Here is a 22,776-nt window from a genome sequence, read left to right on the forward strand (position 1 = left end):
TTATGTGGGTACAGTGTTCCCCAGATAAATTAGAGGACAGGAGATCCCTCACAGCATGAGTTAATGATGTAATAATTAAATGCTTTGGTCAATCCTTAGGGAAAAAACGCCCCATAGGGAAGGAATAAAAGGTCCTAGTGCGGTCAAGGGTCCTGCAAGCGCTGGGTGTGTTGCAGACAGCATATGTGTCTGTGTGTGCATGCGCGGCACAGCCCAGACCCGACTACAATGGCATGATTCTGAGCAAAGCACGCTGAATATGCATGAAGCAGGAGGCTGGTGCCACGTGAGCCTGTCGATATGTGATGTGCATGCAATTGGACAGTGGGTCAATCTGCCTGGCTAAGCAAGGTACACTTCTGAGAGCCAAAACACCAACTTCAGACCATCTAAGATTTGCGGCTAGGATTTGCATACAAGGTTTGGGAAAACAGGCACTGAAATCAGCCTCAGCTTCACTGGGGTTTGGGTTCCTTCTGTTTTGAAAATCCCAACTCTAAAATCCTGGACATGCCCATTAACATGCAGAAGCAGTTCAGCTGTAGATTTCCACGATCTCCCTTTTACCTCCTGGAAGGAGAGAAGCAGTGTCGGTCACTTTGCACTCTTTCCAGTACAACACACCAGAGCTCTGGCTCATTTGTGGAGGTATAAAAGGACTCTGGGTTTTGCCAGAACTGCCTCAGACTCAAAAGTATTTGTATTTATTAAGGAGGACTTGCCAGCCATCTCTAAGACAGCAGTGCTGCAGGTCACTGTGACTGCCTTTGAAGAATTTTTATAGAGAAGCATGTCTGACGAGCTATTTATCTGAAAGTATGGCCTGCCTGTGTTTTTTAACTGACAGCAGAACCTGTAAAATATTATTCAAGTAGCCTTCTATTTGAAAGAAGAAGTTTTTAAGGTGCCAAATCAGTCTCTTATCTATACTTTATGGTATAATTTCAACTCATTAAACTTATGTCAGTCCTCCATTTGGGGCCAACCCCCAGACCAATGACACACAAAGTTAAAAATTCTATGACACAAGCAACCACTTGTTAGTATGAGCAGCTGGTAAATACCCATGTTTGTAGCTAAAAGTAACCTCACAAATATAAGTAACAGCAGCAGCATGCAATGTTTGTGCCAGCAAGGAACTGCTCCTGAGTACAGTGCCTGAAAGCTCTCCCAGCTCTCATCATGGCTTTCAGCAGATAATGTTTCTGCTCCTCAATATTTGGCATGAAAAAAGCCAGAAGACTGACTTGGGGGCTGGAAAGGGCAGTGCTGGAGGCAAGGGGTGAATGACTTGAGGTGGCCAAGGTGGACTAAGTAGTGATGCTCCTGAATCCATTCTCCTCGGGACCTGGTGGAAATATGAGGAACGGGCTCTGGTGATTTATGTGGTCCTCAGAAGCACTGCGGTCTGAGGCAGCGGCAGCCCAAGGCTTTTGAACGGAGATCCAGAGGGAGAACAGAGGATCCAAACCAACTTGTAGCTAAAATGTCCTCCCACCTTCAGACTCCTGCTTGTTTATGTTTTTGAAAAATACTTTTGTAAAAGAAACAAGGATCTTTCTATTCCATGTCTCAAAGAAAGCATTTTAAGATTAAAATTAACAAAGATCACATGAGCACAGACTGGACAATTCACATCTTCCACAGCTTCTCCCTGCCTTCATCTGAAAATATCTGTTCTCTCCTGACGTTGCACGATTTTCTCTGTTGCAACAACTGTATGAAAAATGAACATGCATCAAGCAGCATTTACATGGAGGTTAGTACAAAAAGTGTGTGCAAAACCCTTGTATCCCGCCTTCAAATAAGGCCCATGGGCCTTGATGATCAAATAAAAGATTGTATGTTCTTCAGCATAGCACCAACACCCTTGGGTGTGATCAAGCTGCCCTCCCCACAATGGAGGTCCCATTGGGCCTTAGGAGGTAAAATCAATGGGTTGTACAGCTTCGTACCCTATGTAATATTAGTATTATTGAGAAGTGAGAAAAACCTGTCTACACACAGCCTTTAATTCTGTATACAGTGTAATAAAGACTTCATAAGTCATTTCTCAGACCTACTGGCAGTGAAAAGATCAGGAAACCTAATTTAAGAAGGGCAGTCTTATTCATAGCATTGTCACAATAGTGTTTGACAACAAATGCGACAAAGCCATAAGTCTTTGAATAGAAGTAAATATTGCTCACACTCAAAGAAATTCCAGTTTGCAGCTTTAACCACAGACAGCAGGACCACGCTTTCCCTCTTCTCTCCAGTGAAGGATCCAATGTGGCCTTTTCTCCCCTCCCCACAACAGATCTGATCCAAATGTAATACAGATGGATACACCATTTAATGAGCAGTCTGGTGCCTTCAGGAGACTGCTGTGATTTACAGAGCCAAGACAGTATATCTGTGCTGTTTCATGAGGCATCTCTCCTTATCCTTTATCTCCACCCTTGAGGGATCTCTCCATACTCCTTCTACCTCTTCTACACACTTTGTTCATTAACTTCCTGTCCTCAGTTCAGCTTTATATCTTTATCATCCACCTGCCCCAAGACTCAACCTGAAAGTCCAGACCTTCTTGCTTCCCAAACCCTGAAGAGAGGAGACCTGGAGCAGGAATAGGACCAGGGAAAAGGAAAATCTTGATATAGGATGCCCTCCATGTTATATCCTACTGCATCTGCAATATCAAGACATGAGCAAAAAAGTATTAATTGCCTTATATAAAGCACCAAATTTGGCTTGGGTAGACAGAAGAGGATTGGCAATAAAAATATCAGACTTACAATCATGCCGCACACAAGTCTATTGTAGTTTATTAGTAATAGTAGAAGTAGTAGGAGGAGTATGTATTAGTATTAGTATTAGTATTAGTATTAGTATTAGTATTAGTATTAGTATTAGTATTATTCATGTTGTTGTTATTATTATTATTATATTTTTCACGAGAGGTGCTTTAAGAGCAGGATTTAATGTAGCAGCAGGAGAAAGCCTCCTCCACACACCTTCTGCTCACCAAGCCATATCACTACCTGCTTTGGCCAGTTTTTATGGAGGATATTATTGCTCTCACCTTAAGTGAGCAGAAACCAAGGAGACCAAGCAGAGTCCCCAAATGCAGGCCCTGAATACACACAATGCTATGGAAATGTTAAAATTTTCCTGAGATGCTCCAGTATCAAAATAACATACCTGGACTCTTCCTAACTCTATCCAAACATTTGAAAATCTGAAGATTTTCAAGATGAATGGCTTAGACCTATGTTATTTGTGAGAATTAAATATGACATGGAGAGAGTATCCCTTCTGATATCAAAAAAGCCTCACCAAAACTCATTTCCCAGAGACCTAACGAAACCAAAAGCAGACACCCAATGTAACTGTCAGCTATTGCCCCATCATCACCTTCTTGCTGGAGTTTAAATTACACCTCGGGGAATACCTTAAAATAATCTTACTTTTGGGTAATTTTCTTCATGTTCTGGCAATGAAAGAATATTGTCCATCTATTCTTAAAAGAAAAGGAAAAAAAAATACATTCAGATAAGGCACAGCAGGTGTGCAGAGCTATTTTGGCAGAGTTATTGAAATCTCAGTGATTTTTTTGATACCACCTAGATCAAGGTGTTTGTTGGGATGGTTGGCAGTCGACTAGTGTGAAGCTCGTCTAAGAAAGTTTGTACTCTAACTTTAGGCTCTTGATCTTGCAGTCGTATTGCCATCAACAGGAATGTGTTTGAGGAAGGGTTGATACAATTTATGCAGCAGCAACAAAAAAAATAAAGCAAATCTGAAAGTGGAAAAAAAAATCTTGACAAATTTCATTCAAATTTCTCAGGAAAATTGTGTAATTAGGAAGTCAAGTCCTCATATGTTAGTGTAGGTTTATGAAACTATTAGAAAAATTGGTTACACCAGATGATGACTTGGTTCCAAGATTTTAGTTTGACCAAGGACCAACCAACAACTGAGACAGATCTTAAGCTGCTGAAAAGAGGGAGAGCTCATTTGAGCAATACAGGTGGATCCCAGCTGAGAGTTCAGCCCACAATATTTTCAGGAAAGCACTGAAGGTAGCAAACGGCTGAAGTTATATTCTCATGATAATAGCTGTAATTAGACAGACTTCAAAACTGTCAACATGATTATAGATTAATAGTGTGCATCCGTATTATTGCCATTGAACTTCTTTATCAGTCTTAAAGCGGGGAACGTTGCCACAAATAGTTGGTGTGGCTTCACAGCACCCTTTGGAAACCAGTTGATATATCAATCAAGCAAGGACGCTGGAAACAGCTTCCAAGAAAATGCTAGTCAAAAACTGCAGTCGCAGCAGGGTTATGTCAGTTAGACGGATTTGATGAAGTCTGCAGTCCTTTTCCATATTAAGTTATAATTGTAATGTGGATAATATTTAATATCATTTCTATGAATGGTTCACAGGCCCTTTTCTCTGGATCTTTCAGATTTTCTTTTTAAATAAGTCTTGCTGGAGGTTGAAGCTGCAGGAACATGCGTATCGCTTATGACCACCCAAGAGCTGGCACGTAGAAGAAATATGGGAAGAGGGAATACTCGTGGGGACCAGCGTACTGACATCAAATAGCTCCACTGAGCTGGGGTGCCAAGACCTTCCTAATCCAGAGAAACCTCCCCAGCAACGCGTGGTGATGAGTCCTGCTGAGCCAGACCAACTACCCAGGGAAGGCACAGAGACCTGCTCCACCACCTGACCCTGAAGGCACACCTCATCCTGCAGCTCCCCTCTGGAAGCTGCACACTGCGATGCGTCATGCGGCTGGCGTTGGCTATACGTTGTTACACGAAGGCCCACATCAACCAGCATGCCCAGTCAGAAATGTTTCTCTGCATGCTCATGCATTATGCATGGCTCCATCTCAGCCTACTTCAAATGCATCACCTTCCAGTGCGAAAGATGACTTGGGTGTGGAAGTTGGCTGCCATTCCCCAAAGCTGAGGATGATAATATTTTGAATGAAGCATATGCCCAGCAGGGGCCAATTACTGTCCCACTCCCCCGAGGGGCTGTATCATGATCTACCATTGACATAACCATGCTGTACCTGCAGGATGGATAGGTAAAACACATTGCAATATTTCTAAACATGTAGCAGCATCAATTGCTTCACTGCAAGGGGAGTAACGGTATGTAGATTTAGTGGGGTAAAGCCAAATCTTCACCAAGCGTCCCTGCAGCTTCTCAGGATCCCCACCCAATTTTACACCAATTATAAGACTATAAGGGCAAATCAATGATACAGCTAGTTGCAGGCTTGACTGTTTCTTAATTAAAACTGACATTAACCTCAATGTTGATTTTTCATAATTTCAGTAAAAATATGCTCTGTATTTACTGAGGTTTGGGTCTGCATCTGTTACATTTACAGACATATTCCAGAGTTTTCAGAGACAAAGCATAATCCCCTTGATAATAAAGTTGGCAAAATTATACAACTCCAGGTTTGCATGAAACTGATATTCTGGGTTGAGGCAGAGACTACATGAATAATAGATATTAAAAGAATCAATGAATCAAGTCTCTGGTCTTCATTCTTCTGAATTTTAAATTCCTTCTATTTTATCTGGGACTGATCAAAGAATTTTGCCGACAGAAATAATATTCTGGCTATATCATGTTTTCTGCAGGATCATTATTGATTCATAAAACACCACCCAAGAAAAAAAAAACGATATGCAAATGATGTGGAAGTGAGGCAAGTGATTTATTTTAGCTGCGTTGATTTTTTCAGATTTTTTTTTTTTTTCAAATCAGCATGGGACGTGTCATTTCATTCTCAGCAAATCTACCTCTTGGTTTAAAAAAGGAGAACACAGAAGGAGAGAAAGACCACTATTATTATTAATTATTAATTAAACAATAGCAGTATGCCCTTTGTTATTCCCTCCTTTTTAAAAATTATGAATAAATATTTTTTTTCTGATAAAGAGGGCAAATATTTAGTTTGCCTCTAAATACAGGTGGTTCAGCAATCTGACTCAGCAAATTAATGTTTTTATAAGGACCAGCAAAATATTGAGCCTTTTTGGAAACAAAATAAACAAAAAAACAAATGCCACTTAACAAGAAGTTTATATGTAAAGCTCAGCTGAAAAGACCCTGAAGTTTGGTTGTGGCTCTCCCATATAAACTTAATGAATCATGTAATCCTATGGAAAACCCTAGCCCTTGATTATGGTATGGAAAGCCCGAGCTGCCGGAGGCTGGCATTTAACAGGTGCATCTGTTTACTTTCCAGCTACCCATCTTCCCTAAAAAATCCTCAGGCCATAAACAGAATTAGGTGCTGAATTAAGACTGTAAAAATATCAAGTTCCCTAAAGACAAGTGTCTGAAAGATCTCCCCCTGCCCTCCCCTCCCCCAAAAACACTAGGAAGGTTTTCTGCTTCTGTTACATTGAGCTGCGTTTACGAAACTATGTCTGCAAGCATCCTGGACCCCTTAATGAGATGATGCTATAGAGTAATCTCTCTCCCAGGGACCGTGTTGTGAGCATCACCATCATGTACTGTCTATTCAGCATAAACGTGCATCTTAAAATTAAAAAATACATTCAAACAAGCCTGCCCAAAGCAGGCAGCAGCCTGCCCGGCAGGATCAGCCGCAAGCTTTTCTCCCTCTAATCTGCCCTCCGAGCAGCGTCACAGAGACTGTCTTTTATCAAAACAAAGGCTCGATGCTGGCTGGGAAGTGTGAAGGCGACTAAAAATGGCTGAAAAGCTGTCCGAGGCGCCCGGGAAGGTAGCCAGCCCCACCCAGCGCAGACACCGACCCGCTCAAAATAAGCTGAAAATAAGCCCAAATGGGAGATGCTATTGTTCCCCTCGCCTGCTCTGCAGCAAGACAACATCATCGCAATATTTTGCCCCCGAACGGCTCAGCAGAGTGCTGGAAAGCACAATGAAGGGATTCCATTTTTTTCTTTTTTTTTTAAAGCAATCCTACATCAAAGTACAAAGTGGGTGGCAATGCCACGGCCACCACGGTGCTATCGCACTTCTTGCCGAAGCTGCGTTTTCTTTGTGTCGACGCTAGGCTAAGCCCTCACTATGGGTGTGTCCGTGGGCAGGATGCACCCAGGCGCCCAACACAACCGCCTCGAACCCTCGCGAGCCCGAGCAGGCACAAAATCACCGTCGCCCGGCTTTCCTAAAGCCCGAAAGGTATGAAATCATGCCAGCGGCAGCCTGATGGAGAGAGTCAGGGAGGAGAAATGATACCGCTAACAGCAAGGGTGGATGCTTTGGGAATGAGCTGTAAGGTGGGAAGGAAGGTCCCATATCCTGGATGCTTTCAGGGTGAGACAGCTGGAGATGGGAGAAATACATTCAAATAACAGAATTAAGGGCTTTTTATCTTTCTTTCTTAAATTACCCCCAAAGAAAAGCTTCACGGGGAGGGAGAGAAAACAGCATGCAAAGGCCCGCAGGTGAACAATGCAAAAATGGATGGATGCTGCCTTTGCCTCCTCTGACATGCAGTCCTTCTAGCATGCAACACTAGAATAGATATAATACCCTGACATTTCCAGTTGCTCCAAAGACAGTCCATCTTGGTGGAATCGGCACTGGCTTGCATCTCGGAGAGCTGAGGAATTGCCGGTCCTTTCGTCGGAGGCACTGCGTTACCAGTCAGGCATTCCCGAGCATGGGTGGGTTAGCGGGTATCGCTCCCGTCTCCCCGCTCGGCTCCGGACTGATGCTGTAAGCAGCACAGGCGGAGGGGGGAGGGCATATTGTACGCGCTGCGGTCTCCACTGCAGCAAATCAGCAGTGTGATGTGGTTGCCCTAGGGAGCAGGCTCCTTTGAAAAGGGGATGCAGTCCCCTTTCAAATCAAAAGCTTGCACTCGGCGGCTTAGCCTCCTAAGCCATCGAAATGGTTAAGGCAACCTGACGGGCAAAGGAATAAAAACAATTTGGGTGTGGGTGGAGGGGGGGGGACGACGGGGACGAGGACGGGGACGAGCAGTGTTTCCTATGTGACTCTATGGTTGTGGTTGTGACTATTCGTGTTCCAGAAATTTCTTGAGAGTGATGAAATCTGGTGTTTTCTTTTTTTTTCTTTTTTTTTTTTTTTGTGAGGGCCAAATTTTGCCTAAGCTCTCCAGGTTCTGATGCCCCCCTCTCCTCTGCCCAGTTGGGGGAGACTGGGGAGCAGGTAGGAGAAACCCATGCTCAGGAGCTGACCCTAATAGAGCAACCTCCATTTCACTATTTTTTTCAAAACTATTCCAGAAACAGAAGAAAATAGCAGAGTACCCACACCACCGGGGATCACCCTTCTCCCCCTGCGGGCATGAGCACCCGCAAGCATGGGGTGACCCACATGGCCTCCCAGATGCTGAGCACTGCAAGCTGCAACCAGGTTAGGGTGTGCGGGGTATGAGCACTGCCTCCTCCCGCTGCTCAAAATGCTGCATAAACCAGGATTTGTGGTGTAGGAGTGTAGGTATACAAGATAATTTGTGAAAAAGCATGCGCTCTCTGTAGTAACTGTGAGCCCACTAATGACTGAATTATAATACCAGCCCTTACACCCCTCCCCGGGTAAAACACTGCCCTTGCCTCAGTTTCCCCACCAATAAACTACTATAAGTAGCCTTGCAGAGATGTCATAACTAAGCAATGGCCAAGCGGTACTTGGTAAATACTTGGAAAGAAAATGCTTTACATCCACCCAACTTATTTGCCTTTTCAGATTTTGGGGAGTGAGGTGGTTATTAATCACAAAGAAGCTCTGTGAAAACTCACCCCATTTCACTGAAGACTGACCTGAGATACAGCATATCAGACTTGGTCCAGTAATCACTGGCAGAATGATCCCAACTGGGGACCACTCAGCTCTGAGGTTGTATTTAATCTTGTAGATCCTGCTAGTTTATGAAATAATTTTACTTTAGCTGTGTTATACCAAGTTTAGCTTTTTTATATGGAAACAGACACCAGCACAGACACAGTGGGTCACCTACACATCAACATGGGGAACAGAGTTTGAATTTCTCTGCTCTTTTGGTTCTGAAACCAAATAGTCTTTAATGCTTGAGTTAACAGAGATCTCCTCCAACTGGCAGTAGTAGGTCACTTATCCTTCCCTCAGGTAACTCATAGAAGAAAGCCAAAATTTAAGGAGAGATTCAGCACACTGTGATCTTAACCTTTACCTAGGAAACTCTGCTGGGATTATGGAGGTCAACAGCTATTGTTCATGTTTCAAAACCATCTTTGAAATCCCCCAAAAGACTTGCTTTAGGCTTGAATCCAGCATCTTCAGTCCCCTAACAGGGAAATAATTAACTAATTGGTGAAGAACTGGCTTCAATTGTCATTGCATATAGTAAGATTAAACCATCTACAAACAATGTTACAAGTCTTGATTTTACATTCTTCCTGGATTTGTTGAAAAAGGAAGAAATAGGTTGGGAAGAGATGATATCTCAGCATGAACTGATTGCTTTAGACCCTTTGCAAGAACAGAAAATATCCTTATTGATACATTTTGCTCTGCACACTGTTTGCATCTCTGCGATGGGGTTCCCAGCACCAATCCATAATACGAAGTATTTACAAACAGCATATATAAAACAGAGCCATCATATACATGAAACTCCTAAATCCTTGAGTCCTTGAAAAAAAGGCAAAGAGACCTCAAACAGTGCATCAGTGAAACTCATGGCTATTGGGCAGGTACCACCAGCAACACAGCAGTGAGAAGACACAAAATCTCAGCTCAGTCTCACTGCAACCCTCATTTCTCAGTCAGATATAAAAGACAAATTCCCTTTGGACAGAAGAGTGGTCCGTGTACATTTAACATCCTAGTGTTGTATGAAACAGTGATGATTTCTCCTTTCCTTCATTGCTGGTAGGGATTCTTCTTGCCCCAGACTTCAGGTCTCCATCTCCTTCCCCAGGGCACCAAAATAAACCACACCATTAGTTTTCCTGTTTAAATTCTTACTTCCCTTTGGAAAGTGTCTCTTCAGACCTAGCCCATGTGATTAGACTGTCCCACGGTACTTCCAGAGCTAAGTTAATTCAGGGCACCAGAACCCATCACTTTACCACCAGTAACAAGAACAACGCATTTGTGTCAGAAACACATGGACCTGCTGGAGCATGTCCAGAGGAGAGCCATGAGGATGATCTGAGGGCTGGAGCACCTCTCCTATGAGGAGAGGCTGAAAGAGTTGGGGCTGTTCAGCCTGGAGAAGAGAAGGCTCGGGGAGATCTTATTGCGGCCTTCCAGTACCTAAAGGGGGCCTACAGGAGAGCTGGGGAAGGACTTTTTACTAGGGCATGTAGCGATAGGACGAGGGGGAATGGCTTTAAACTGGAAGAGGGCAGGTTTAGATTAAACATTAGGAAGAAATTTTTCCCTTTGAGGGTGGTAAGGCACTGGAACAGGTTGCCCAGAGAGGCTGTTTAGGCCCTGTCCCTGGAGGTGTTCAAGGCCAGGCTGGACGTGGGCTTGGGCAACGTGGTCTAGTGGGAGGTGTCCCTGCCTATGGCAGGGGGGTTGGAACTCGATGATCTTCAAGGTCCTTTCCAACCTAAACCATTCTATGATTCTATGAAACAGAACTCAACTTTAACTGTGAGACGAACAAACTTAGAAAATGCAAATGATGTAAGAAGGTCTTCCAGCATGCACTCACTTATCCCAGGAGCTGTCAGGTGAGGGAGAGAGGCAGCACCTGGTATTAATGCTGTATGTGTGTCTGTATAGACTTGCACAAAAAGTTTAACAAAATCCCAGTCAGCCCTGGGTGGATCCAGGACTAAAATGGCAATTGATAAAAAATGCATTTCTGCAATGAGAATTTAAATTATGCATTCAGTAAGTAGTGAGCCAGAATTAGGACTAAGCAGTTGTCCATCAATAGACTGAGGGCGATAACTACTTCTTTGCAACAAAACTAAATCAGGACCACCAACTAAACATTTACTGAGCAGACTGGAGGGCACAAATATGCATAACGCTGCCTGGATCTTCAAAGGCTGAGACATGCACAGGTCGGAGATCTTGGCGTCAACAGCAGGATACTGCTGTCTTGGAGGAGAGTTTTCCTGTGACCATGAATGGAAGCACAATTAAAAGCAGTAAGTGGAATTTGCTTCCCTTCCCTTCAGAGCACTGTCCACGGGAAGCCTCCTTTTGCCACAGGATGTTACTGAAATGATTACAGATCTTAAGATGTTTTAGTGAGGTCACCTAAAGCTCAATGTGGATGGCACAGCCACAAGCCAAGTGGGCTCATTGGCATTTGCCTGTTAAGTAGCTCTGCTGGAGATAATGACCCATGTATGTAGGATGTGTGAGGTAAGGACTCAGTAAAATAAAGTTACCTGGTGGCTTTCAGCCCATCCTAACCTCCCATTGAGGGAATCTTCTGGCCAAGTTAACACATAAATAGGGTATTGCTGTCTGCCTCAATTCTTTCCATCCCTCCAACCCCAACAGAGATTGCTGGATAAGGTGCAGACTGCAGCTCAGCAAAGGACACGGGCACCCTGCTGTGGTGTGTGGGCCACCGGGGTTGTGCTGCTTACAGGGACACAACAAGCCCCACATCAGGACTAGCTCTCCAGCTCTACCTTGCTTCCTTCCAAAGGTCCTCCCACTTCCACAGTGACCCAGCCTGCCTGTGCACCATTGATGAGCTCTGATGAGGTCAGAGTTAGCAACATCGAAGACTTAGGTAAATATACTTGAATTGACATAACAGTCCATAGGAGCTCAGGAGTACCCACTGTTCTACCATTGGAAGGATCACACATGGCCGTAAAGTTCAGGGCTGTCCCTTAACAATCCTGCTGGAAGGCAGGGTGGAAATCAGCCTTGGTTTCAAAGACTATTTAATGATAAAAATTTCAAAGATAGAGCTGAAACCATTGCCAGTTCTGCTCTAAGCGCAGTGACTTTGAAGACATTTGGACTGATTATGTTTTTCAGAACAGTGCTCTGCATCACTCCACGTCAACGCATCGTGGGACACATTGAGGGCAGCACCAGATCTGCAACGTGGTGCTGTAAGATCCTGACATTTAGCACTTTAGGAGAACAACAGCATTAAGGGAGATCATTGGGTTTTTCTTCTAAGCTAATTTGTTCTTAACATTAGAAACAAAAATAGAGGGGATGCTATTTTAAAAGTTGCATTAATATGTCTCAAAGCTCTAAAGAGCAGTGGGGAATTTTTGCCTGAGTACTCCAAGCCAAGGGCAGCCAGCAATTACATTTTCGTGAGGAGGCTGTCAATAGCAGAGGGATGGGCCAGATCCTGGCTCTACTCTCACCCTTCCTGCTGTCTTGCACTCATTCTTCCACAATGCATTTTCTGGGCTGCAGAATCTCTCCGAGGCAGCTCAGGCAAAAAGGCCATGAGCTGGGAGATGCTGAGGGCTATTTCAGGTCCATCACCATTCACAGTCTAGGTGGAACACAGACAGCTCTGTCCTTGCTGCCTTTTGCCCCCAGTCTTTGGTGTTTTCTCTTAGGAGACTAATTACTTCTTTTCTCGGGTCTTTAGACCACACAAGGAATAAATAAGCTGGTAAAAAAGACAATATGGTCTTAAACTGGTACGGTTTAAGTCTGGACCTGAATACTCATAACAAAAGAAACCCTGTGTCCCAACATGTCACATAATGTTCCAGCTTCCCTGAGATTTCCTTTAGAAGTCTTGAAATGCCTGTGTTTATGAGGGTTTTTTAAAATCACCCGTCAAAATATTTGCGTTGTTCACAGGGGCAAGAGGTGTGTTTTGAGATATGTTGCTAAGCTTCTGCTCTGCCGCCTCTGTTTCACTTTCTGCTCAGCAGATCTGTTTTTCATGCCCATTTTTGCTTAAAGTCTCAGATTACTGTAAGGACTTCACAACAACCATGTGACATGAGTTAAACGAGCAGGTGAAAGAATCAGGTGAGATATATTTTGCACTTGCTTCCCACCCTGGGAATGAGGTGGCCTTTCTTTGAATCCTAGTAAATGAGCTATGTGGGGGGAAGTCCTTAGATTTGGTGCTGTTGTCAAGAAACAATTTTCTGTTTTGGTTATTGAACCACTGATGTGCAGTCGCTCAATGAACCTGGCACAGATCCTCTGCAATGGCCATCCCAGAGACAGCTGGCACTTTTCAGTGCCATTTGAGCTCACTGACTACTGCAGGCAACAGCACGTCTTACACATAAGAATGAATTTTGATTTACTTCTCACTCTTCAGAAGTGGATAATTTCTCTTGTTCTTTAATGTTATTTTTGAACCGTGAGGATCATAGAAATGAAGGCTCTATTACTGCCATTGACCTAGAAAAGTCTTTTGATTCTTTCCAGTGGGACTACTTTTTTCAGTTGCTGGGAACCTTAAAATTGGGTGTTTCTCTCCTCTGGGGGAGGTAGTTGGTACATCTTCATTCCTCCTTTAAGATTTGATCAGTAAAGCTGATGAGACCCTAAAACTCTGGCTGACCTACTGCATTCCCCCGCAAGAACAGGCATTTATGGTGCTTGCAGCCCTACTCCCATTTTCATGCCTGCTGCTTTTAAGCCTATGCTGCTAAATTTGTCTCCCTTACAGCATTGCTGGTGCTGCAGCTGGCATTATTAATTCCATTTCATTAACTGATCTTCCTAATGGACTGGAAGACAAAAGAGAAGACAGTCCTGAGACCATAGTGTGGCTGGGCCTCAGGAGATCTATGTTCAGTCCTCACGTCTGCCACAGGCTTCTTATGTGACCTTGGGAATTATCTCTCTTAGGTCTCTGGGTCTGCTTGGTCTATTTAAATTTGGGGCATCTTCTGCTTTTTAAGCTTTATTTCTGCAGCACCCAGCACAACATCTGCTGCTCTGGCAAAGGAGCCTCATTCATTTTTGCCATATAACTTGCAGGCTGGTGTTACTGGCTGTCATTCTTGGACCAGTGGAGATCAAGCAAGATCATAAAGATGAATTGGGATTGCATTGCTCTTGGAAATGGTGAAATCCTGCCTGGTGCTGTGCAAGGATGCTGGGGTACAGAGGAGCCTCCTATTTGGCCAAGCATGCCCAGAAGAGATGAAGAAGACACACTTGTAGCAAATTCTCAAAGCAATGTCTGGCTGTCAGTGCCTGAGCTGGGGAAATGAGGCCTGGACTTTACCCCATGGGTGTGCCACAAGCCACCAGGAACCTTGTCCCTGCCTGAGCAAGGTCCTGTGATGGGAGTAGAAGAGGTGGCCCTGGAGCATCTCATCTCACTGGTTCTCCCTCCATGATGCTGACAGGCACAGCCCCTCCGAGCTGCTTTGCTGGGAGCAGAGGAGGCAGTAAGAGGCAGAAACAAGAGCGTGAGCAGGAACTGCGCTGGTACAAGCAGGCAGGTACGTGGTGTGGTGGCACACAGAGAGCACCATGTCCCAGGCACACAGCTCTGCTGTGAGCCCAGGCGAAGTGCCACACCAACGCAGCTCTGCTGCATGGCAGCACTAGACAGGGCCTCCCTGGTTAAGTCCTGCTCTTTGCTCCTCCACCTGTCCAGGTCCTGGGCTGAGGCAGCTCCAGTACAGCCCTCAGGGTTGATGTGCCCACAAAAATGCCCAAAGCCTTGCTTCCATCTTACAGCCCCTCCCTCCTGCCCTACTGGGATCAGGCCCAAGTTTTGAAGCTCCAGGTACTGATTCAGGGGCTGGGATGCTCTGTCTAAGTGCAAAATGCAACTGCAAATTGTGCAAAAGCGACTGCAAATTAAACCGACAGCCTGCAAGCAGACCCTTGGGAGATCGAGGCCTCTTTTGCAGCAGTGCCACAAGCCTCTAATTCAGGCTGGGATTCTCACAGGCAGCCGGGATGTTGGCAAACTGGCTCTGGTTTGCAGCATTTCTGCTGGTTCCTCTGCTCCTGCACCCAGCGCTCCTCCTGCTGGCCCAAACCAGGCAGGTGGAAGAATGTGCAGTGACTTACTACAGACCAGGTCTCTTCCCCAACCTCCATTCCAAAAAAAATAAGTCATTTTCTTTGGGAAAAGGAGTCACTGAGTAGGCCCTGAGCTGCTTACCCCTCTGCACTGTGATGGAGAGCTGCTTCGAGCATCTCAGCCTGGGCATCTTTGCGTCCCCCACCACTGCCCCCACTGCACTGCATTGGCAGGCCGAGAGGATAAATGCATTAGTGGCGGAGGTGTGCAGATGCTGTGACCATGCACACACCAGCTCGACCGACTCACAATCGTCATGGCAACCTCAGCTTTCCCCAGAAAACAGCAACAGATCACTAATACACCACTGGATGTAATAGCCACAACCGCCTGCTCCATGGATGCAAGACACCTGGGTACCAAAATGCTCTCTGCGAAGGGAGGGTTGGCACTCACCCAGCCACAGCTCTAGATCATTCTCAAGCTGGGAAGTCACCTGCTAATATGGAAAAGATTTTGGCCGAGGTTGGAGAGGAAGGGGGGACAGGTCGTGGGGAGATTAGAAAGCAGACACTTTCTAATCCTGAGCAAATCCAACCCTACAGTGCTTGCAAAGGCGATGGAGGAGGCAGAGAGCGTGGCTGCTTATTTCAGCAATGCTAACAGCGCTGCGTGGGGCGAAGGGCTGATGAATGAGGACTGCATTAGTACTGTCCAAGGGGGGGGGGGAGGGGGGGGGGGGGCGGGGAACAAGGAAAAATGAAGGACATAAAATACTGGTGTGTAAGACAGGAATGTCAGTGCAAGGCTGTGGGAGGGGGAAAGGAAAGGGATAATATGAGCAGGCCTCTGGTGAGAGACAGTATGAGCACTGCCTAGAGAAACTCTTCGGACAGTAAAGCAGCACTCTGGTTTTTAAATGTTATTATGGGCCTCTAGGGCAATTAGAAGAATTAGATCAGGAAATGATGTGCCAGAAGTGTTGCCTGGAAAGTGGTCAGAGTTGTGTTTGCTGGGGAAATGAACAGGGAAAATGGTTTTGTGGGCATTTTAGGACATCGGCTGGAAGAAGAGCTATACAGAAAAGCAGTGATGGTTTGAGATTTGGGGGAGCTGGCCCTGCCCTGGCACATCCCCTCACATGGGGCCAAGAAAAGAGGAAAGGATGGATCATGTGTATGTATCTTATGGAAGACACCACAAGCAAGGTCAAGTAAGCTTCCAGCATCAAATCAGAAAAATATGCAATGAAAATCCACGCCCTGGAGCCAGCTAATTAGGAACTGAATATCATTCATCCCTAAAACTAGATACCTTATGCATACAGAAGCAAAATGAGCAAAAAAAGAAGGAAAAAAATGCAGAACCCAGGTAAGCCCACTGAATTTGTGGAAATGGGTTTATCTCTGAAAAGCAGATTCCATCTCTGAGTACTTGAATATCACGTATCCTCGCTCCCCCTCTCTGCGCACAATGAGAAAGTCCTGATTTGGATGCTGACGTCTAGTATCTGAGAAAAGACAATTTCATTTCCCATTCTCAAGGCCAAAGGATTAAAGATAGATTAGCAAAACTATTTCACATTTAGAAAAACAAACTAAAATGCCTAGGGAATTCAGATTTCCCTGACTATATTGTTAAATACCATAAGCCACATTTTCCCGATTGCTTCTGCAAAAGAACAACAGCCCTCTACTCTGGCATGAGCGTGAATACATAATAAGAGGTATAGAGTGCATTTGAACATAAATATGCAAAATGGAATTATTTTGCCATCTTTATCAATTAATAAGCTGGACAAAACTGAACAAGGGGAAATGTTTTCCGTATGTCACAGTACATTTAACCACTCCGCTTCAATAACGGATAGCACATGGATATGGGAGAAGCAGCAGTAATTTCAGAGGAACAGTGTAGATTTGCAGAGGTACAGAAATAGCTGTTATCCCAGAGCACTGCACATGAACAATGCGAGGTGGAAGGATAGCATACTACATTTTCTGCATGAATAGTGAATTCCCTTGCAACAGGTTTGGCTTTTGCAGAAACTGGGGAATTCCAAGAGAATAGTCAAATAGGTCTGGGCAAGCATCGCAAAAGATCTGCTGGGATTTCTGAACCGCTTTCCCCAAGTGTTTCACTCCTTGCAAACAATTAACTAGATGGATCTTTGTTGAAAATCCCTGACTGAGAGGTATCACCAAATGCCCCTTTGTACTCTATCAGATACCTCATTCTTAATAAAAACATCCAGGGACTAAAAGCACGATATCCCTGTGTCCCATATAAGGCTCTTGCATTTCATACGCCAGACACTTAAGATTAATTTGTTGCAAATGAATCGGAGATAAAACACAATGGCATGACATTAATTTTAAATTATGATAAATTAATGAAAACTACAATCTGTGTATGCAAACAAAACAATCCCAAACCCCAAACCCAAATGCCATATTTTGTTTTGGATGAACTTCATCTTTCACAGATACAGTAGATGTGATCAGCTGCTGTTGAATGCCAGGCAGGTCTCTGAGTCCTGCTGGTCCTCAGCACCTGCGGGACTGGGCTTTGGAAACCTCTGCCTTTGAGTACCCCTAGCTTGAAACCAAGAGGCATCAGCCCTCTCTGGATTAGGATGTCTAGTAATGGAGGCCAGAAGAAATCGTACTTCATTTTGGAAACAGCACCTTTTACCCTTTCCAAAACACTTGGGTTTTAATTGTGCTTTTTTTCTCCTTTTTTTCCCCATGTCATTTGACATTTAAAGTGATCAAAGTTTCCTGCAAACCGCAGCTTCTAAGTTTCAGATAAATATAGCCATCCTGCTCTGCATTTGTTTGTTTTCCTCAGGTTGCAAACCTGCAGTCGAGACCTACTTTTTTTGGAGCAGGGAGAGCTGCTGCTCGTCACCATGTGCTTCAGCAACTGGGGAGGAGCACAGCCCTGCATGCAGGGTGCAGCTCTGCACCGCTCACAACATGGGGTCCAATCCTGCTTTGGCAACTCGGAGCAAACTAACCAGCAGCCCCTGTGCTGCCCGGAGGAGCCAGAGCAACCCTGGAGTGGGCACTAAGCAAAAGGAGACGTGATGCACAGACACAGGCTGCTTATAGCAGCGCACGGAGGGGAGGGTGGAGGTGGCTGTGGCCGAGTGTTGTGACATGTCCGGCCCATGCTGACACATAGGGGGACAACCCTGAGCCCTTCGAGACACAGTGAAGTTCTGTGGGCTCTGGGGTATGGATAAAACCACATGCAAGAACAGGAAGGTCCTGGTTCCCCCTCCCCTGCCCACCCACGCATACCTACTCAGCCCAATACAATTTATTTTGGCCTCCCCATTAGCTGGGAAGTAAATGTGGCAATTACTTTGCACATCTGAAGTGTCAGAACCCTTCGGCACATGTCCCCTCAGCTAAATAATTAATGAAGGGCTCTGATCAGTGTGAAACTTTTGGAATCATCGGCCAGCATGGAGTGACATTTATTTTTACCTCTTGACACCTGATTTCGGGCTTTTTTAAGAGGCCAAGGGTGGATGGGTTTTCCAGCTGCCAAAATGGGAGGCCGTCCTGCAGCCAAAAGGGCTTGGCTTGGGGTTTATTTTGGAAAAAAACAGGCTTCTGCCTCACTTTGTCCTTAGGCTGCCACAGACAGAAGCAGCCTTCAAAACTTGAACATTTTGCAAGTGATGGAGGATAAAACACGCTTCTTTTCCATGCAGGAAAGACACCCTGCATAAGTAGCAGCCAGCAACTCATTCACCTCAGGGCCTTGTTAAAGGCACCATATCTGAGAGGCTTTTTTCCCACTCACCAAGAAACAGGGGTCAAGTAGAATATACCAGGTGTGCGGCTGCCAGGAGCAGGGCTCACATCCTGCAAATAAGACCACCACAAGAGGACCTGGCTCCCACAGCAGGACCAGGTCCCACGGAATCATGCCTGAGGCAGTGGGTGTCCAGCTTGGCCTCCAGTGGCAGAGTGAGCTGGTGTCCATGTAGGGTGAGAGCCCTTCTAGCGAGAGATTGCTGCATGAGAGAGGCAGGAAGAGCTGGTGGCTGTTGCTTAAGGTCCATTTTCTCCTACAAGTTCTTTCTTTCTGAATCAGTTTCCCATACAAAACACACCACCCACCCAAAAAGCTGTATTGAGCCCTGCCTATGCCATGCAGGTCTGCGTGACCCATCGCCCTTTCCCCAGCCCTTCCTTGGTTTGCCCTCAAACCGCAAATAATCTGTTTTTTACCATGACCCAGAGAGGAGAGAGGCTGCCCAGCGGACACATGGAGCTATTACAGAGCTAACTTGGTATCTTTGGGGTCCCAAAATGCACAGGAGGGTATGATCGCCACCCCTCCAGGGAGGAGACAAAGGTAAAGCAAAGGGATTACATTAAAGCTGAAGCCTCCTGACCACAAATGCCACAGCCATAATGATACCAGCTCTAAAACTCACTGTCCCTGCACTGCCTCATGCATTTCATCTCTGAGCAGCAAAGGGGCACGTTCATGTGCTCAGGGAGGATGATTTCAACCCCCACACCAACACCTGGTGCTGGTCTCTTCTCACAGGTAATTAATGACAGAACAAGAGGGAATGGCTTCAAGCTCCAACAGGGTAGGTTTAGACTGAACATTAGGAAAGAATTCTTCACAGAAAGGGTGGTCGGGCATTGGAATAGACTGCCCAGGGAGGTGGTTGAGTCACCATCCCTGGATGTGTTTAAGAGACGTTTAGATGTTGTGTTGGGGGATATGGTATAGAGGAGAACTTTGTAGAGTAGGGTAGATGTTTGGACTTGATGATCCCAAGGGTCTCTTCCAACCTAGACAATTCTATGATTCTATGATTCCACCAGTCAGCACCTTGAAAACTTGCCCCTCCCTAGAGGCAATTCCTCCTCATCTGGAGCTTTGTACAAACAGAAGGGAAAGGACTCCTTGCAAGGAAAAGCAAATATTTTGGAAATCGTGTACTTTAAATCCATGCCTGGTTTCGCCTCATCCAACACGTGTTTCCATGGAAGCAGAGGAGGGAACGGGCAGCCTGTGGCTGCAAATCACAGCTATTTCACTGTCTGCTCCTGAGTCTGAAGAGACAAATGGATCATTAAAAATAAAACAAAACTGAAATTTAAAAAAATCCTTTTTGATAGTAGATAGCTGATATTTAGTGCTGCAATGCTGTTTCTAGGAACCAGGGTCCAAGTGCATTACAGCTGAATGAAAGTGAACTTGGGCTCATTCTCAGAGGAAACGGAGTATGCGCTGAATAAAATGATTTTTGTTCTTTTGTTGATCACATTGGTGTAGTGATTGTGTGAGCACAGAGAATGGCAGCACAGCACACAAAGAGAGTTATATAAATGGATTAAAAAGATGTTTTCAGCATGGTTTGGAGGAGTGTATTGCAGAGAGAGATCAAAACAAGGACGGTTTAGGAAACACAGATTGTTTAGGGAAATGGAAGGTTTATCTGTTGATCCAAGCCCGGTTCTGATCTCAGGAATGAGTCTCCTGAAGTCAGTCTGTCTGTCAGTCAGTTGCTCTTATCAACACGTCCTTTGAGCAGGAACTTATTTTTGACTATAACCACAAAGTTTTCCTGGCCTTAACCTAGAATCTTGAGACTTCACCACATTTAAACAAAACATGCAGTTCCTAACAGCTTGCAAGTGTGTTGTATATACATCTTCTTGCTGCTGAGCCAGGCACATTTCACTGGGAGCAATTACCATATATCCTCAGGTAAGAGCTGCCTCTTACCTAAAATGTTGCACTCAGCGACTTGAACGCAGCCGCTCAACACAGATGCTCTCGAGCTACTGAGCTGCATGTACCCGGTCCCCTCGTGCCAGCTCCCAGCAAGGTAGCAAAGCTGATATATATGCAGCCATTATGTGAGCAAATGCAAAATGTCCTTCCTGCATTTACCCCCCTCAGAAAAATATATATCTGTTTTACAGCAGCCTGCCTTCTCCCAAAAGGCAGCAGAATTTCTCACCAGTAGATTTTTTTTTTTCTTTCTTGACTACCAGGCAAGAAAAATTAGGCACGCTTACAAAAACTGCCAATTAGGAAATACAGTTGCAGACTCTCATGAGTTAAAAATCCTGAGATTTCAGTGCTTGTTAGATTTCCTCCCCACAGCTCTGTGTAATGGATTTGGAGCTGCTCTCTATAGCTGCCTGAACACTGAATTTCTGAATACTGTGATCAATACTGTATTGAATACCAATACCTATGATTTAATGACAGCTCTGCGTGCATCTATTACTTAAGTTGAGTAGATAGCTTTCAGGGGAGAACAGCAAAAACTGAAAGAATGGTTAAAACATCAACTTGAGTTTGTTAGATGCTACATCTGAACAGGGAAGTACGTGAGATGAAAATAAATCTGTTTGAGAAAATGAAGAGATTTAGCTTGGACTGGGAATGCTACTATTTCCAGAGCCTGCAAAAGTCCCAGACAACTCTATACCAGAAAATCCCAATGAGCAAATGGCAGTGTCACTAAGGGTATCATTCTCGCCTTTTCTAGCCTGTGAAATTCATTGCTAAAAGGGGAGTTCAAGCCAGCAGAGCCAGACAGAGCAGGGCGACGCAAACACCTTTATGCACCGGCTGGAGGCAAAGTCTGTGGTAGTGCTGAGTACCAGCACCCTGGCAGGACCTCCAGGGAGTAGGGAAGCACTGGTTTTGTTTTCATCTCTGGTTCATGCTTGGTTTCTTTCCTCATCCCATCAACAGGAATTGCCTGGTGGTACTGGTTGGTACCATGAACTGTGATAATCCAGGATTTCTTCCTTTTTTAAAACTATGGACATACAATCATAATAGTGATTTGTGGCTTGTTTCTACCTATGCCATTGGTGAGCAAGCCATTGAGGACCAGTGGCCTGAAGGTGAAAGGCTCCTGTATCCCATTCCTGATCCTGAGCCCAAGAGGACAAGGCTCTGCAAGTTTTACAAACGTGTAACTCAGCAAAGGAAGAACAGTGCACCTAAATTCTTGGACCAAGTAGGAAAGAAATGGAAGGTGAGAGGAAAACTAGTGCAGATGAGTCTGGAGGATGTCAGAAAAGCGCTTGCCCCTAGACAGTGTGGGCTATTGATCTGCACAGTCACACAGCAGCACACTCTGGACAGGAAGCATCCAAAATGGATCAGAAATTGGCTGAGGGAAAGGAAGAAAGCTGTCAATAAAATCAAGCAGTGTGGAAAAGAGAGGAGGCAGGAGGAGGCTAGCGAGGCAGCTAGTGCTGGAACCATGGGTGTTTACCTCGTGCTGTGTATCAGTGACCTTGAGAGTGATGCCATCATCTAATGATGCCAAATTGTAGGAGGCACAGAACAAATTAATTACAAATGGGAGATTAGGCTTACGGTCTGATAAGCAGCTCACCGAGTTCAATGAAGAGAAGTTTTAATGAGATTAAGTGACAAAGCCATCACTTAGAAGGAAGCATTAAACAGACTACAGACAAGGAGAAAGAACTGGGGGCGAAGGCAGAGAACTATTAAAACCATCTGTGTTATTAAAAGAAAAGTAAACAAGGCCTGTGCCTCTCAGGGAGAAATGGAGATGATAGTAAGGCGTGCTGGCACCACCGGTGGGAACTCTTCCCTTGAATGTATCGTATGCAGCATCTGAGTCAGGCTCAGGGGGATATCGATGGAGCACAGCAAAGGAAACCCGGCGCATATTTGGGACCAACATGAGAAGCAAAGCACTGCCTGGCTTGGTATGAATTACTGCAAGGAAGAGCCCTCAGAGGAGATCCAGGAGGCCTGGGTTACTGGGGAACGGCAATGAGTTGGAGCCAGCTTGATGGAGAAGACCTTTGCC

At 45.0% G+C, this 22,776-nt stretch overlaps 1 protein-coding gene across 2 annotated transcripts in view; it reads right to left on the minus strand.

Moving 5' to 3' along the window:
- The window catches only part of RTN1 (reticulon 1), a gene marked incomplete at both ends in the record, with an annotated part of 125,059 nt that overhangs the window by 8,532 nt on the left and 93,751 nt on the right, over positions 1–22,776 (minus strand). Inside the window, one exon of one of the 2 annotated variants that reach the window (XM_082485907.1) lies at positions 7,550–7,610. The exons of the other annotated variant lie outside the window; for it this stretch is intronic. Coding sequence (XP_082342033.1) covers positions 7,550–7,610 — 61 coding nt within the window. Of the gene's footprint in view, positions 1–7,549; positions 7,611–22,776 lie in introns of those variants that run through there. 2 annotated transcript variants of the gene reach the window in all.

The sequence above is a fragment of the Vanellus vanellus genome, assembly GCF_965231255.1.
Source record: "Vanellus vanellus genome assembly, chromosome: 6".
Classification (NCBI taxonomy): Eukaryota; Metazoa; Chordata; class Aves; order Charadriiformes; family Charadriidae; genus Vanellus; species Vanellus vanellus.